We start from the raw sequence: 18,438 nt of genomic DNA on the forward strand, positions 1-18,438 counted from the left end.
TGTTTCATCTAGACCTTTGGAATTGTCTTGGATCATTGTATTGCTGAGAATTGTTGTCATTCACAGTTCTTCATCAAACAGTATTGCTGTCACTGTGCACAACAGTTCTGGTTTTGCTCACTTCACTATAAATCAGTTCATACAAGTCTTTCCAGGCCTTTCTGAAATCATCCTGTTTGTCATTTCTTATAGCACAATAATATTCCATCACCATCACATACCACAGTTTGTTTAGCCATCCCCTAATTGATGGGCATTTCTTTGATTTTCAATTCTTAGCCACCACAAAAAGAGCTGCTATAAATATTTTTGTATAGATAGGTCTTTTTTTGGTGAGGGATTCTCAAAGCTTAAATAGGAGAAAGATCCTCTGGTGTGAGGAACAATAAAAAGGTCTATTTGACCAGACATGTCTAAGAGAATATTGTGTCTAAGATGGTAAAAATCAGTTGGAGTGGGGCAGCTAGATGGCGCAGTGGATAGAGCACTGGCCCTGGATTCAGGAGGACCTAAGTCCAAATCCAGCCTCAGACACTCAACACTTGCTAGCTGTGTGACCCTGGGCAAGTCACTTAACCCCAATTGTCTCACTAAAAAGTAACTAAAAAAAGTTGGAGCAAAAGTTGGGAAGGACTTTAAGTGATTGTCCCTAGAGGTATTAAGAAGCCTTTGGAATTTGACTAGTGAATTCAGACCTATGCTTTAAGAAAAATCACTTTAGGGCAGCTAGGTGGCGCAGTGGATAAAACACCAGCCCTGGATTCAGTAATGCCTGAGTTCAAATCCAGCCTCAGACACTTGACACTTACTAGCTGTGTGACCCTGGGCAAGTCACTTAATCCTCATTGCCCCACAAAAGAAAAGAAAAAAAAAGAAAGAAAAATCACTTTAATAGCTGTGAAGAGGGGGAAGGAAATGGGCCTTTGTTAAATACCTACTGTTAGCAGTGCTAAGTATTTTATAGATATCTCATGTAATCCTCAAAACTGCCCTGTGAGGTGAATGCTATTATAAATCCCCATTTTACAGTTGAGTAAACTAAGACAGAGATTAAGAGACTCATCCAGAGTCACACAGTTAAGTAAAAAATCTGAGGCCATGTTTAAATTAAGATCTTCCTGACTCCAGGCCTAGGACTTTGTCCACTGAGCCTTCCAACTTTCAGAAACTCGAGTCAGGGATACCAATTAGGAAGCAACTGCAATAATCTATACAAAGAGATTTCCACACATTGTATTAAAATTTTAATTGTATATTGAAACCATAATTGTGTTCCAGAGAACAGTGAAACATTGAGTATGGCAGAGAGGGGGAGGAAAATGATACTGTCAGTGGAACTTAAGGTTAAGTATGCATTATTATGGGAGGAATCTTCTCTACTTTTGCCTTTTGGGGTGGTAGTAAAGGAAGAATCATGTTACAGATTGATGATAAACATTTAGACCTGTAGTACTATATATCATTTCTTTTCTAAAAATTAAGTTTAGATAACTTTTTAATATCACCTACATTTCTCATTGGATTCCTCCCCACCCTTCCAGATTGCCATCCTTATAATCAAGAATAAAAAAGGAGAAAGGAAATAAAGTTCTATTAAACCAACCAACATTTTAAAAGTCTGATGTCATATGGAACTCTCACTCGTGCCCCCCCCCCCATCCCCCCAACTCTGTAAAGAAGGAGGGGGAGGGATCTTCTAATATCTCTTCTTTGGGGCTGAGCTTGGTCATTATCATTCTTCAGCATTTAGTTTTGATTATTTTGTTCTTTCTGTTTACATTATATTACTGGTTCTATGCAATTCCTATTTCATCTTACTACTATTGTTCTTTTTATGATTGTCATTTTTTAAGGTCAGAGATGAAATCAGTTTTTTGTGCTTTTGAATGCAGGTAAAAAAAATTGACAAGTTCTCTCAGCTATTGGTGTTTGGAATGATTATTGTAGTGAATTTTATCATTGTCATAGCATAATCAGCTTGCCCTTTTGGTGTGCCTAAAGCATCATGCTTCTGCTTTGGATTTAGTAACTCTCTTTGCATTATCATAAAGCAATAGATTTGGCACCTGTCAAATCAAGCCACTTGTCTGTGCCCATTCACCTAAACAGCCAGTTACGAAGTTCCACTTGCTTTGAAATGATTGTGTGGGGCCCTTGTCTTTCTTTCTAATATTAAGGATAGTACAGAGTTGTCATGTTAGACTATAAAGACATGGAGGTGTTCAGTCTTTTAACATACACTCACATAATATTGGTGTTACATAATGTTGAAAGTTGTTCAGAAATTGAATAAAAGTTAGACTCAGATAAATTCATGCAACAAATATTTACAAAGTGTCTACATTGGAGAACATTGTGTTGTGTCACCAAATATCAGCAACAATTTAGGTAAAGCTCAAAGTTTTTTTTGTTGGTGCTGTTTAGATTCTGGCTTCTAGATTGCCAAGCGACAGGAATTTTAAAAAAATACTCCCTTTGAGTCAGGAGTACCTGAGTTTGGGGCAGCTAGATGGCGCAGTGGATAGAGCACCGGCCCTGGAGTCAGGAGTACCTGAGTTCAAATCCGGCCTCAGACACTTAATACTTAACTAGCTGTGTGACCCTGGGCAAGTCACTTAACCCCAATTGCCTCACTAAAAAAAAAAAAAAGGAGTACCTGAGTTCAAATCCGGCCTCAGACACTTAATACTTAACTAGCTGTGTGACCCTGGGCAAGTCACTTAACCCCAATTGCCTCACTAAAAAAAAAAAAAGAGTACCTGAGTTCAAATCTGGCCTCAGACACTTAATATTTGCTAGCTGTGTGACCCTGGGCAAGTCACTTAACCCCAATAGCATCACTTAAAAAAAATTCCCTTTGGACCTACCTCATTTAAAAAATATTTTAAATGGAAAATTAGCATTATGCTATCATTTAAAGTTGGCAAAAGACAAAGTTGTGAAATTTATTTACACCTTCAGAGTTGTAATATCCAGGAGAGGCAGCCATGTGCAATAGGAAAAAGTGCTGGATTTGAAGTTTGGATGATCTGGGCTCCAACCTTTTCTCCATCCCTTACCTGTGTGACTAGGGTGAGTCAGTCACTCCTCTGTGGGCCCCCATTTGACCAGTCCAGGGCAAGTCACTTAACCCTATTTACCTTTTAAAAAAAAAAAAAAGTCCGGGCAAGGCCACCACCAGTCATCTTCATAGATATCTTGCCACTGGACCCAGATGGCTCTGGAGGAGAGAGGTTGGTAACTTTGAACAGCCCTCCCTCATTTAAATCCAATTCAGTGCAAGTCATGACATCACCCTGATGTCATGGTCCTCTTCAAGAATGAAGGACAAACAACAAAGGGAGTTTAATTCCTCTGACCTGCTTTTGTCTCATTGGTCACAAATTGAAAGAGGTGGGTGGGGCTCTTAATTGCCTTTGTTGGTAGTTTCTTAAAACTACCATTTCCAAGAAAAATTATTTGTTTTTTAAGTATTTAAGAAGTTTTTATTGTGAACTTGTCAGTCATCCACAAACCTGAATATTGCTATATTCAAAGGACAGAAAAAGATTCTGAAGACAGGAGGTGGGGGTAGGAGTAACTAAGCTCTCTATATAAGACAAAGAAGTGGAGGAAATAGTAAGGGAAAGGGAAAGAATAGTAGAGTAAGACGTTTTTGCATTTAGGCAGTCTGGCTATATATTTCTGCTTCTGTCACTTGTTTTATTCCTTAATACTTTTATTTCGTTAGAACTTGGTGGCACAGTGGATAGAGCACCAGCCCTGGAGTCAGGAGGACCTGAGTTCAAATGCGGCCTCAGACACTTAAAACTTACTGGCTGTGTGACCCTAGGCAAGTCACTTAACTACAATTGCCTCACACACACACAAAAAAGAACAACCTTGTGTCTCCTATGAAATGAACTTCCATCCTATCTCAGGGATTATGCCTCAGTGGGAAGTGCTGTATCTGGTCTAAGAATACCTTATATGGTATTATAGATTACAGCATTTTATTATAGTTTGAATATTTGTGAAGGAAATTTTGTTTTTATTGGACAAAGAATTTGAAAACTGCTTGAGAAACAAAGCTATTTTCATCAACAACTATCTGATAGTAAGAATGTGTTCTGAAGAGAATACATACAGACGTAATCTCTTCTGTGCTTTACTTAGAAACACTGTAACCACAGAAAAGTTTGACTTTTCCATTGTTTCCCTTTTTTTGGTGGGTGAGTTGTTTGTATGTGTTTAAACCCATTTAAATAATAGGATATAACATTGTGACAGTAACTTGCCCTTATCCATCTATGTTTAGAGTATAGGTCCACATAGCAGTTACTATGATTAAACAAAGATAGAACAGAAAGACTGGTATATTAGGTAGCGTCAAAGTAAAAATAAGATCATAGAGTCAGATGTAGAGATGGAACGGTTAGAATTTAGGTTGTTTTAAGCACCTGTTGTGTTCCAGGCACCATTAGGTGCAAGGATACAAAGACAAAAATGGTATAGTAAATCAAGTGAGACAGCTTATTCATATTTATATATTAAAGAAATACAAGGTAATGGGGTTGGGGGAGAAGGCTACCATCTGGGGATAATAAACCCCAGTGGTTCCCTGATGGCTCTAGGATTAAAAACAAAAACCTCTTGGCTTTTAAAGCTATCATAGCTCCTTCCCCATCCTAATTTTTCAGACTTTTAAAATAACTTAATCCTCTCCTTGTACATTGTGACCTAGTGACACTGGCCTGCTTGCTGTTCCTCTTACAAGACAATCCATCTCCAAAGTCTGGGAATTTTCATTAGTTGTCCATCATGCCTGACGTGCTTTCTCTATCTTTGCTGCATCCTTCAGATCCCAGCTAAAATCCTGCCTTCTGCAGGAAACCTTTTCTAATGCTTAATGCTACTGCCTGCCCTCCTGAATTATCTCGTTATCTTATATGCATGTAGTTGTTTGCATATTGTTTCTTGCATTAGCCTGTGAGCTCCTTGAGGGCAGGGTCTATTTTTCACCTTTTTTTATATCCCCAGCACTTGGCACAGTTCCTGGCACATAATGTGGGCTCAATAAATGCTCTTGACTGGACTTACTCAGTTTTTGAGAGAGAGAGAGAGAGCGCGAGCGAGAGCGCGCGAGAGCACTCCAGCAAATCTGAATAAAGTCCCCTATCACTACTTTATTATACCTCTGTGCCAGGCCTGTGATCTGTTTCCTGAAACTTCTCATCTGTTTCTTCTTTCTGTTCCGGTGATTTGTAGGATACTACAGTGATAAAAAATTCTGTTTCTCCCTCCATTGTTGACCTTCAACCAAATACTATTCTCCATCATGCTTCCCCCATCTGGTTCCTTTTCTTTCTTTATAGTTTGATTATACTGTTGTAACACACACTGCTACTTCATCTCCTCTCCCTTGTACTGATCCTGTTTCTTTTTTATTAAGGCGTACCTATCCTGAGTCATAGATTTTTTTTCTAACATGTTTCAGAAACACATAATGAGGTCAAATTTTTCATTTTGTTAGAATCTCTACTATGTCTTATTTATTACCTAAACTTTGAAAAGATGGGTTTTACTATTGGCTTCTTTAATTGATTTTATTTAACTTTGTTTTAAAATTCATTTTATTTGACAAGATAAAATGGCTATATATAAAGTGAGTAAATATGCAGCATGACTGTTATTCTCTGTGAAGTCTTCCTTGTTTTTTCCCTTCTTCCCCAAATTTTACACTGCTTATTTCACTGTTAAATTGTCTTCATTCTATTAGATTTAGTCCTATCTTTTTTATTAGATTTAAACTCTGTGAGGGCAGCACTATATCTTATTCTTTGTGTTTTTCTTACATTAGGCTTTCAATTTGATCAATGCTCAACAAATAGTAAATGAGTTAAATGCCAAAATAGGTGGTTCACATAATACATTTCATAGGCCTTCAAAAGTAGGGGTGGGGGGAAGGGTTGTGAAAAGATTAAGTCCAGTTAACCAGCATTTATTAAGTGTTTAGTTATGTTCCAGGAACTAGGCTGGGTGCTAGGGATACAAAGATAGGCAAGAAATCAGTTCTTTCTCTCAAGGACCTCATAGTTTAATGGGGGAGACAATATGCAAAGAATTATATACAAACAAAATATACACAGGATCAATTGGAAATAATCTAAGAAGGAAGATATTACCATTAAGAGGGGCACTAGGAAAGGCAAAAAAGTGGTTAAGAACTCCTGAACTAGGAAGGTGGGCTAGCCATACCAAACCTGAAGCTATACTGTAAAGCAGCAGTCATTAAAACTATTGGGTAATAGAGTGGTGGATCAAGGGAATAGGTTAGGCACAGAAGACACAGTAGTAAATGACTATAGTAATCTACCGTTTGATAAACCCAAAGACTCCAGCTTCTGGGATAAGAACTCGGTATTGGACAAAAACTACTGGGAAAACTGGAAGATAGTATGACAGAAAGTAGGCATAGACCAACATCTTACACCTTATACCAAAATAAGGGCAAAATGGGTACATGATTTAGACATAAAAGGCGATACCATAGGTAAATTAGCAGAGGAAGGAATAGTTTACCTCTTAGATCTATGGAAAAGAGAAGAATTTATGACCAAACAAGAGAGAGAGAATATTATGAAATGCAAAAAGGATGATTTTGATTACAGCAAATTAAAAAGGTTTTGTACAAACAGAAGCAATGCAGCTAAAATTAGAAGAGAAGCAGAAGGCTGGGAAACAATTTTTACAGCCAGTGTTTCTGATAAAGGCCTCATTTCTAAAATATATAGGGAACTAAATCAAATTTATAAGAATGCAGGTGATTCCCCAATTGAGAAATGGTCAAAGGAGATTAACAGGCAGTTTTCAGATGAAGAAATCAAAGCTATCTATTGCCATATGAAAAAAATGCTCTAAATTACTATTGAGTAGAGAAATACAAATTAAAAGAACTATGAGGGAGGGGCAGCTAGATGGTACAGTGGATAGAGCATCGGCCCTGGAGTCAGGAGGACCTGAGTTCAAATCCGGCCTCAGACACTTAACACTTACTAGCTGTGTGACCCTGGGCAAGTCACTTAACCCCAATTGCCTCACTAAAAAAAAACAACTATGAGGTATCACCTCACACCTACCAGATTGGCTAATATGACAAAAAAAGAAAATAATAAATGTTGGAGAAGCTGTGGAAAAAATTGGAATACTAATGCATTGTTGGTGGAGTTGCGAACTGATCCAACCATTCTGGAGAACAGTTTGGAACTATTCCCAAAAGGCTGTGGGACTGTGCATACCCTTTGACCCAGTAATACTACTACTAGGTCTGTATCCCAAAGAGATCATAAAAGGGGGGAAAGGACCCACATGTACAAAAATATTTATAGCATCTCTCTTTGTGATGGCAAAGAATTGGAAATTGAGGGAATGCCCATCATTTGGGGAATAGCTGAACAAGTTGTGGTATATGAATACATATGAATGTACTGGAATACTATTGTGCTGTAAGGAATGATGAGCAGGTAGATTTCAAAAAAACCTGGCAATACTTAAGTGGACTGATGATGAGTGAGCGGAGAACCAGGAGAGCATTGTACACAGTAACAGCAGCATTGTGTGATGATCAACTGTGATAGACTTAGCTCTTCGCAGCAATACAATGATCCAAGACAATTCCAAAGAACTCATGATGGAAAATGTTTTTAGGGGCAGCTAGGTGGCACAGTGGATAAAGCACCAGCCCTGGATTCAGGAGGGCCTGAGTTCAAATCAGACACTTGACACTAGCTGTGTGACCCTTGGTAAATCACTTAACCCTCATTGCCCCGAGGCGGAGTTGGGGGGTGGGGTGAGGAAAGAAAGAAAAAAAATTTTCTCCACATCCAGAAAAAAAGAACTGAATTCTGAATACAGATTGAACCATACTGTTTCTACTTTTGTTTTTTCTTTTTTGAGGTTTTCCCTTTTAATCCGATTCTTCTTTCACAACATGACTAATGTAGAAATATGTTTAATGTGATTGTACATCTATACCCTATATCAGATTGCTTTCTGTCTTGGGGGAGGAGAGGGAGGGAGAAAAATTTGGAACTAAAAATCTTATGAAAACAAATGCGGAAAACTATCTTTACATGTAACTGGAAAATAATAAAATACTTTTATGATTTAAAAAAACAAAAACATCTCCTGACCTAGATATCTGAGGTAGATGAATAACTGGAAATTCTTGCTCTTTGGGCAATTTCAGTTGTTGGAAAGAAGTGCAGAGATGATTTCAACTGGGGGTACATAGTGCGTTGACAGAGAACTGAATTGGCCCATTCCCAAGAGAATTCATCCCTCATTCCCGCAAGTGTTAGTTGGGAATGTGAGTCTGATAGCCCTCAGGAGAGAAGTGCCATCAAGATAGGATGCTAAGGGTGCTGACTTGGCCAAGGTGGATCAGAAGGAAGTGTGCCCCCCTGCAACAAACCCTCGTTCTGCTCTAAAGTCCTTTTCACATCAAGATCTTATTATGTTCCTGTGTAAGGTGATGGTATAATATTCAAAAAAGCAGAGATAATTTTTAGCAAACAGTTGTTACTGAAACCCTGATAGAGATTTAAGTCATAAGCATAAAAGTGATAATTGATGCCATTGAGGATCACTAAAAGAAAGAGCATGGAGAAAGAAAAAAGACAGTAGTTAGATGAGGAGCCAAGGGATACTGAAACCTTCTAAAAAGGTCCGAGCAGTTAGAGGTAGGAGGAAGTATTACTGAAAAAATATGAGGGATGCTAGGGAAGGAAGTTTCAGGAAAGAAACTGACATATCTGTTACTGACTACTTAAAAAATTCATAAATGTTTTGCTTTAGTTTTCCATTGCTGTTTATCATGATTTTCATAAATTCTCTCCTGTTAGTATTAGTGACATAAAATGTTTTTTTGTGTGTGTGTTTTTTTTTTTTGGTGGGGCAATGAGGGTTAAGTGACTTGCCCAGGGTCACACAGCTAGTAAGTGTCAAGTGGCTGAGGCCGAATTTGAACTCAGGTCCTCCTGAATCCAGGGCTGGTACTTTATCCACTGTGCCATCTAGCTGCCCCCATAAAATGTTTTTAAAGTGAATGTAATCAATTTCAAAATAAATATGTAGGGGCAGCTAGGTGGCGCAGTGGATAAAGCACCGGCCCTGGATTCAGGAGGACCTGAGTTCAAATCTGGCCTCAGACACTTAACACTTACTAGTTGTGTGACCCCCATTGCCTTACTAAAAATAATAATAATAATAATAAAATTCTTTTTATTTTCTTAAATATTTCCCAATCACGTGTTTGAAAAATTCTAACAATCATTTTTTATTTTTGAATTCTAAATTTTTTTCCTCTTGCCCCCTCCCCTGTGAGAAGGCAAGTTCTTTGATTTTGATTTCTACTTATGAGGTCATGCAAAATATGCCCATATTAGCCCTGTTGCAAAAGAAAACACAAACAAAATAATAAAAAGTTTAAAAGTTTATTAAAAAATATGCTTCCATTTGCATTTAGAGTTTGTCACCTTTTTCTGGAGATGTATATTTTTCATCATTGATCCTTTAGAATGGTCTTGGACTATTGTTTTGATCAGAGTAGCTAAGTCTTTCATGTTAATCTTGTTTTGTTTTGTTTTTTGGTGGGGCAGTGGGGGTTAAGTGACTTGCCCAGTGTCACACAGCTAGTAAGTGTCAAGTGTCTGAGGTCGGATTTGAACTCAAGTACTCCTGAATCCAGGGCCAATGCTTTATCCACTGCGCCACCTAGCCGCCCCTCACGTTAATCTTTATAGTATTGCTTTTACTGTGTACAGTGTTCTGATTCTGCTTACTTCACTATACACGAGATCATAGAATTCTTCCCATATTTTTCTGAAAGTATCCTGTTCATCATTTCTTATAGCACAGCAGTATTCCATCACAATTGTATACCACAGCTTATTCAGCCATTCTCCATTTGATGGGTATCCCCTTGATTACCAATTAATTTTTTGCCACCACAAAAAGGGCTACTATAAATATTTTTGTACAATATGTCCTTTCTCTCTTTATTTTTTCTCTTTGGGGTACAGACCTAGTGGTATTGCAGCTAGGTGGCATATTGGATAGAGTGCTGGCCCAGGAGTCAGGAGGGACCCGAGTTAAAAATCTGACCTTAGACACTAGCTTAACCCTGTTTGCCCAAGTTTTCTCATGTATAAAATGAGCTGGAGAAGGAAATAGCAAACCACTCCAATATCTTTGCCAAGAAAACCCCAGATGGGGTCATGAAGAGTTGGACTAAGTGGTATTGCTGGGTCAAAGGGCACGCACATATTTATTTATTTATTTATTGGGGGGGGGCAGGCGCAATGAGGGTTATCCATTGCACCACCTAGCTGCCTCCAGTATGCATATCTTTTAGCCCTTTGGGGCATACTTCCAAATTGTTTTCCAGAATAGTTGGATTAGTTAAGGAATCCACCAGCAGTTCATTAGTGTCCCAGTTTTTCCCAAATCCCTCCTAGCATTTGTCATTTTCCTTTTCTGTCATATTAGCCAATTCAGTTGTTGTGAGATGGTATCTCAGAGTTGTTTTGATTTGCATTTCTCTATAATCAGTAATGACTTAAAGGATTTTTTCATGTGACTATTGATAGCTTTGGTTTCTTCTGAAAACTGCCTGTTCATATGCTTTGACAATTTATCAATTGGATAATGGCTCTTATTTTTTTATGAGTTTGGTTCAATTCCATATATATATTTGAGAAATGAGACCTTTACCAGAGAAATTTGTTGCAAAATTTTTCTCCCAGTTTCCTATTTCCCTTTTAATTTTGATTGCATTAGTTTTATTTGTGTAAAAGCTTTTAAATTTCATGTAATCCGTTATTTTACTTCCTGTCTGTTGTTTGGTCATAAACTCTTCCCTTATCCATAGATCTGACAGGTATGTTTTTCCACACTCCCCTAATCTACTTAGGATATCACTGTTATGTCTAAATCCTTTATCCATTTTGATCTTATCTTGGTTTATATATTGTATGCTCTTGGACAACAGGAAGTATATACCAGTCTTCTTGTTTCACATAGTGTGCTTAGTTGTTGAATGAACAAAATTGTTAATACCAAAGTGTGTTTAATACTTAGGTCAAGTTCTGTGGCTGGTATGGCAATGTATTATTAAAAACACATGATACCCACCAATGCAATTGTTTTAGACTGAAAAGAGACTTTTTCATTTGATTTGGTGGCTGGTATTTTTACTCAGCTATAGGCCTAATAAGCAATAGGGTCTGGTGCATTATGTATTTAATTGTGTAGAATGTAAATCCTCTGCCCATTGTCATGGTATCAAACACTGGAAGTATTAGATTCTAAATCCACATGATTGGAAATAGAGGCATGTTCTTTTCAGATTTCACGTTTTAAAATTATTTTTCTTACATAGTCTTAAGGGTTTTATTGCTTTGGAGTAAGTAAGCATTTCCTATTTCGGTTTCTAAAAATTCTCAAATATTTACAGGGTGTTTTTTTTCTGTTTTCTTTTACATGTGTTCTTGGCTGAATTACAATAGAGAAGAAGAAAATGAGGTGAGTAGAGCTGAACCAATTTTTTTAAAGGTTTTGGATTGGCTTTTGTATTTTAGTGCCTATTAGATCTGGGTACAGGCTGCAAAAATAAATCTAATTTTATAAGGAATAGCTATGGATCAAACATAAACTAAAGGTAATTTTGCATAGTTTTACCTTGATCTTTAGTAATGGTTAGGTCTCAAGGATTTTGATGTGTTCTGTCCTTCTCAACTAAAACATTTTAGTGTATAACATAAACTGATTTCAGAATTCTTTGCATTGATACAAAATAATTACCTAAAAATAATTTTGATAAAATGAATTTGGTCAAGTACCCATACTTACAGTGCATTTTATCTAAAAATTTCAAAGAATTGTGGTTTGATAGCCTGAATTACATCTTCATCTCCTATTTATCACACCTCACAAAAGCTTTGGTGGTTTACATCATAGAATTGAGAAAAATTCTTTCATCTATAAAGGCAATTTGTAATTCCTACTTAAAAAGCAATGTTAGAAGCTGTTTAGGACTTTTTGTCTTGTGAGCATTAACGGGAAAAAAGAAAAAGCATTAGGTCTTAAGGAAGTGAATGAGATTGTTAAAAAGCACAAAAAGATATGGAGCACCAAAGTCAGTTTCCTCACATAGTATTTTCTTTCAAGAGTCATATTACTGGTCAGCACAATTTGGGGCAGTCTTTAAGATTGTCATGTCTACACTTGTACATAAATGGACCCACCATAATGGTAATGGGAAGAACACTTGATTGGATCTTTTAGGAAGCTTGTTTTGTAGTAGTGGCTGCCAGTACCAGCTATGGCATTGAGGGAAAATTTTTGTACCTTTGTGAACTTCAGTTTTTCTTTCCCTATAACGTAAAGGTATTGGATTAGGTTATCGCTTAAGAGCCAATAAATGTATGCTCTGGTTTATCTCAGAAGGAAAGTAGCCCTTTTCTGATTTGTGATATTACTAGCTTTTGGTCTTGATAGTTTTGTGTTAATTGCATAAATCACAATCAAAAAAGGATTTGAATTGACAACATAACTTTTTGCTTTTTTCTATGAAGTAGATCCTGAGGAATATTTGTGATAAAACTTTTGAAATGCCATCATTTTGGCTTCATATTCTGGGCGAATTTCAACGTTAGAATGAATAGAAGTTTGTTTGGGAGATGCAGGAAACACCTCCTGTTGGTCAAGTTCCTTGGAGCTGCTTTGGTCTGGGATAGCTCCATGGCTTGTTACCCCTTTCTTCTCTCTGTTTGCCTCAGGATTTGGCCTGTCTGTACCCTTGGGTTTGAATCCTGTTTCTGCTGTGTACTACCTGTACAGCCTTGGGCAAGTCACTTAACCTCTTTGAGCCTCAGTTTCCTCATCTGTAAAATGAAGGGGTTGAACTAGATGACCTCTAAAATCCTTTCAAGCTCTGAACCTATGATCATGTGATCTGTTCTCCTACTTGGTTCTTCTAGTGTTTACTGTGCAAATGGTATACAGGTTTCTGCTTCTCCCTCTACCCTGCTGTTTCTGAGAAAGTATGCTACCCTTTTCAGGTTTTCTAAGGGAAACAGAAGCTTAGCTTCTTCACTTATACTAACATCTGGACCTATTGTCTATAGCACTAGAACTCCCTCCTATAACCAGCAGGCAAGCCACCTTCATCTCTTTCCTGTATCTGAGCTCTCACTCTTTGTTGAACTTTTCTTTCCTCACTAGAGGGAGCCCTCATCAATTCTACCTACTTCCTTGTGTTCTCTTTTACTCAACTCTCCAGAGTTCTCCTAAGTAGTGGTTTTCCAGGCTCTTATAACTAATTGTATGATGTTAAAAAAAAATTATGCATATAATGATCACAGTTCCCACAACAAGTAGAAAAGTCATTTTCTCAGACATTAGAAGCCTTTTTTGAGTTTATTTTCACCGTCCATTGAAAATTCACACCAAGCAGCCGAGTTTAAAGGAACTGTTGTAGTAATGACTACTTGTTTTTGTTCAATACAGGGAAAGATTGAAAATGTGCAGAAAATGGGTTTCATCAAAGGTCCAATGTTCAAAGGTGTTGCATCTAGTCGGTTTCTGCCTAAAGGCACCAAGACAAAGGTGAACCTGGAGGAGCAAGGGCGACAGAAGGTTTCATTCAGCTTCAGCCTTACAAAGAAAACTTTGCAAAACAGGTTTCTAACTGCACTTGGAAATGATAAGCAAAATGACACTCCAAACTCCCCAGCTGTTCCCCTTCAAGCAGATTTTGTTCCCAAAATTAAAATGGACCCTGGAGATACTTCAACTATTATAGAAGAATCTTCTCCACCAAAACCAAAGGTGGAATTGGGCAAAATCCATTTTAAGAAACATTTGCTTCATGTGACATCTAAGCCTCTACTAACTGCTGTCACGCCAGTAGCAGCATCACCACCTCTCTCCATAATACCATCACCAGTAGTAACAGAATCAGTAGTGGCAGAGTCACCACCACAGTCGCCCCCTCCACCACCCCCAGCCCTGCAAGTTAGAACACCATCACCACCAGCACCAATATCAGTAACAACAGCCTTGCCACAAATACCAACATCAGTACCAGTGGGGACATCATTACAATCCCCACCAATAGATGTAGCAATTAGAACCTCAAAAGAGTCTTTAAATATAGTAGTACCAGAATTGGACACTAAGCAAGATACATGTTCTTCTGAACTATTAGATATAGTATCTCAGAATGTGTCTGAGAAAGCAGATATATCTCCACAGAAAGAAGATTCCCATATTGGGAAGGAAGAAGAAACTCCAGATAGTTCAAAGAGTTCTCTGTGTTCTAAAAAAACAAGTTCTAAGAAGAAATTCTCACAGTCTGAAGGCATGTTTCTTGGTTCAGAATCAGATGAAGATTCTGTACAGACTTCCTCAAGTCAGCGATCACATGATTTCAAGAATTCAGCAAGTGTGGAAAAGGAAAGAGATTTCAAAAAAAACTTAGCTACTTTAAAAGGTGAAGATTTAGGGAAATCTTCAAGATCTAAAACTGAGAGAGACGACAAGCATTTTAGTTACTCAAAACTAGATCGAGATTCTCGCTATATGTCTTCCCGTTCTAGATCAGAGAGAGAGAGAAGGCGGAGCAGATCTCGCTCTAGATCTGACAGAGGATCTAGAACTAGTTCATCTTATTCCAGGTCAGAGCGCTCACATTATTATGAGTCTGAACGAAGGTACCATAGGAGCTCCCCTTATAGAGAGAGACCACGGTATTCCCGTTATGCAGATAATAGGATGAGAGAGAGCTCTGATTCAGAAGAGGAATATAAGAAGGTACATTCTAGGTCTAGTGACTCAAGACGTACATCTTCGCATTCTTCATTTTACAGAGACTCGAGGACATCAACTTACTCTAAATCTGATCGGGACAGCAAAATCGAATCCTTCCACATGGATGCAGAGAAAAGAGGAAAGTATTCTTCAAAACCAGAAAGAGAATCAAAAAGGACTTCAGAAAATGAATTAATGAAAAGATGTTGCTCTCCTCCTAATGAGATGGCATGTAGGAGGGGTACATCTTATTCTAAGCATGACAGTAATGCTTCCCGTAATAAGTCTGTTCCATGGAAGAGTACACAAAAGCCTGACAAAATCAAAAGTTCTTTCTGTTGTACAGAATCATCTGAGGAAATTAAACATCAGTCTCATTCTTTAAATTTGCAGACTACTTGTTCAAAATCTAATGAATTAAGAATGGTTGTAAAAGTTCCTGAAAGAGATAAAACTATATCTCCATCTTCAACAAATCGATTAAATGATTCACCTACTTCTAAAAAGCTAGGTGAATCTCCTATTTTTAAGTCTGAATTTATGGGAAATGATAGCCATGATAGTATTAAGGAATTAGACACTTTATCTAAAGAGAAACATGATCAATTAAGAACTTATTGTCCCATGGAATTAGATATAAATGGATCTCCTGGGGAGGGATCCGATTTAGCAACTTTCTGTGCCTCTAAAACTGAGGATATTTTTACGTCTTCGGATGATAGTATAAATAGATCAGAGGTATCTCCTTTGATGAAAACTAATAAATCATGTGTATTACCATCAAATGGATTTCAGAGTATAAAGAGGTCTAAAGAAAAGGATTTGGATGATTCTTCTGTACAGCACAGTGAGTTAAACAGCTCACTTAAAGAAATGGACCCTTCAGTTCCTTCACAACAAGATAAATTTGGGTCTTTTCCGGTTATAACTGTAGATTGTTCTAAAACAGTTAAAGAATCAGTTGATTTGAGAGTTTCTTACTGTAAAACCAAAGATTTGGACTCTTATGATGCTTTAGATGATAATAGCTCATGTTTGTGTCAACTTGAAACTGAAAGTGTTGAGCCTTCAGTTAGGAAAGTTATCCCAAACATTTTTATGAACCAAGATTCAGAGTTACAGTCAGTAATATGTGACAGCAAAAGCTACAAGAATCTTCATTCAGTAAAGCCTACAACTGAAGAACCTGAGCAAAACATTAGGGTAAAGTCAGCATCTTTTAACCCTTGTGACTCAAATTCACCTGTAGGAAGTTCAAGTGTTGCTTCTGTGTGTAGCCTTACATTAGGAATCAAAGTAGACAATCCACCTGTTGCACAACACACTGAAGGGAACTTGCCTCTTGGTTTGGATACTGCCCAACAAAACCAAAGCACAGAATTTCTCAAACATACAGGAATAGAAATGATAGAGTTGGAAGAACAGCAAATAAATTCTGAAACAGGTAAAAGAATTGTACCCTGGAAGAAAAGACATAACAGTGGACTGATTATGGAATCTTTACAAACAGAGGAGATACAAGAGGAAGCAGATGTTATACTTCCTGGTGGAAGAGAGAGAGCTGCATTCACAGAAGAGCCATTTAATAAACAGGCAGGAAGTAGAAAAGTGTTTATTTCTGGTGTTTCGGAGTCTTTGTTTTCATCTTGTGATATAAGTGGAACTATAGAAGAAGGAGATAGTGTTGCTCATGCCCCTAAATGTGACAGTAGTGGCAATGTATCGGAGTTTGTTTCTCCCGTCCATGGAGATTATTCTGATTCTTCACAGAGTTCAAGTGATGAAAGTGATACAGAGGATACAGATTCTGATGACAGCAGTATTCCAAGGAACCGTCTCCAATCTGTTGTTGTGGTGCCAAAGAATTCTACTTTGCCTATGGAAGAAGCCAGTCCATGCTCATCTCAGAGCAGCCAAGTTAATAGGCACTATTCTGACCATTGGGAAGATGACAGACCAGAGTCAAGCAAACTGTATGAAGAAAGGTTTGAGGGATTGATGAGCAAAAATTGTTCTCAGACTGACAAATTCTCTCTTCCTAAAGGAGCAGATAAAAGTCTGGAAGTTCCTTATATTGATCCAAGCAGAAAACAAATGGAGGACCTTGAGCTAGAAGCTGTTCAGCCTCAGAGTGATGGGGTTGATAGTACAAGTCACCCAGATGTATCTGATACAATTGGCCTGAAAAATCTAGAAGAAAGAATTTCATCTAAAGAGTCATTGATCATAACTAAACCCATCCTGAGGCAGCAAGAAGAACCACCAGCTTATTCTTCTGATGATTTTGAAGGTAGTGTAGCAAAATCTCGTCAACAGAATAATTTCCCTAATAGGCCAGACAGTAGACTAGGAAAAGTAGATTCAGATAATTTTTCTTCCTCAGGGGACTTCTCTAGGGTTGATGGTTTCCATTCAACAGAAGACCTCAGCAATCTGGGTTGGGACTTCTCCCAACCAGAAAAACCCAGTACCACTTATCAGCAGCCTGATAGCAGCTATGGAATATATACTGGATACAACTATCAGCAGAGTGCAGAACAGTACCGTAACACACATAATTACTGGCAAGGCAATGGCTATTGGGATCCAAGATTGGCCAATAGGCCTCCTGGGATTATGTATGATAGAGTACAGGGACATGTACCAGATTCCTTAACAAATGACCATGAAGAAGAAGATGAAGAAAATTGGGATGATCCTCGAAGACCTCATTTTTCCAATCAGTCTAATAAATTTCTTGCACATCTTCATAAAGAGAAAGGATCTGTGCAAGCACATGAAATAAGTAGCAATTCCATTAAGGACCTTTCAATTGTAAATGAAAAGAAAGTCCCTTCAAAGAATCTGGAAAAGGGTGATATGAAAGATCGAGGACCTCCTAAGAAAAGACGGCAGGAATTAGAAAGTGACTCAGAAAGTGATTCTGATATGCAGGACAGGAAAAAAGTGAGAGTGGAGGTAGAGCAGTTGGAAACATTGCCCTCAGGTTCAGCATTGGTTGGTCCACTATGTGTTATGGATGACTTCAGGGACCCACAGCGTTGGAAGGAATGTGCCAGGCAGGGGAAAATGCCTTGTTATTTTGACCTTATTGAAGAAAATGTATACTTAACAGAAAGGTAAGTAACACAGCAGGTACTCAATGACAATTTGTCTAATTTTTGTATCCTCAAAGTTTGGGAGGTTTTTGTTTTGTTTTTAAAGCTGACAAACTGTAGGTCTAACTGACCCTTATTTTTCATTGCATGGCATAAAAATTATTCATCCCTGTTTTGATTTGTAAAGGAGAGTTTTGTTTTTGAATTTAAAAAATTTGTAGATACTGTTTTGTGAGAACATGTCCATTTTAGGCCGGTGCCATTTATTTATTTATTTATTTGTAAGTTAATAGGGAGGAAACGTTTTCTTAGCAGTTTATGAGGTCAGTTTTTTATTTCTAAGATTCTTCCTTTGTACTCCTGAATTAAGTATGTACTTAAAATTCCTGGAAATTATTCTTCAAAATTCTTTTTTAAAAACAGAGAAACTTATATAATTTTCTTTTGTCCTTTATGTCATTTGACAGAATTTAACCAGTCAGATAAATAT

The 18,438-nt window shown here is 37.6% G+C and overlaps 1 protein-coding gene across 3 annotated transcripts in view; it reads left to right on the forward strand.

Annotated features, from left to right (window-relative positions):
- SETD2 (SET domain containing 2, histone lysine methyltransferase) overlaps positions 1 to 18,438 on the forward strand; it is a 153,441-nt gene that overhangs the window by 27,746 nt on the left and 107,257 nt on the right. For all 3 annotated transcript variants that reach the window (XR_006355648.1, XM_043994791.1, XM_043994800.1), the window contains exons 2-3: positions 11,547 to 11,562; positions 13,549 to 17,969. Coding sequence is in view for 2 of the 3 variants with exons in the window: in XM_043994791.1 (XP_043850726.1) it covers positions 11,547 to 11,562; positions 13,549 to 17,969 (4,437 nt within the window). In the remaining variant the exon portion in view is untranslated. The remainder of the gene's footprint in view (positions 1 to 11,546; positions 11,563 to 13,548; positions 17,970 to 18,438) is intronic.

The sequence above is a fragment of the Dromiciops gliroides genome, chromosome 1 (assembly GCF_019393635.1).
Source record: "Dromiciops gliroides isolate mDroGli1 chromosome 1, mDroGli1.pri, whole genome shotgun sequence".
NCBI classification, from domain to species: domain Eukaryota; kingdom Metazoa; phylum Chordata; class Mammalia; order Microbiotheria; family Microbiotheriidae; genus Dromiciops; species Dromiciops gliroides.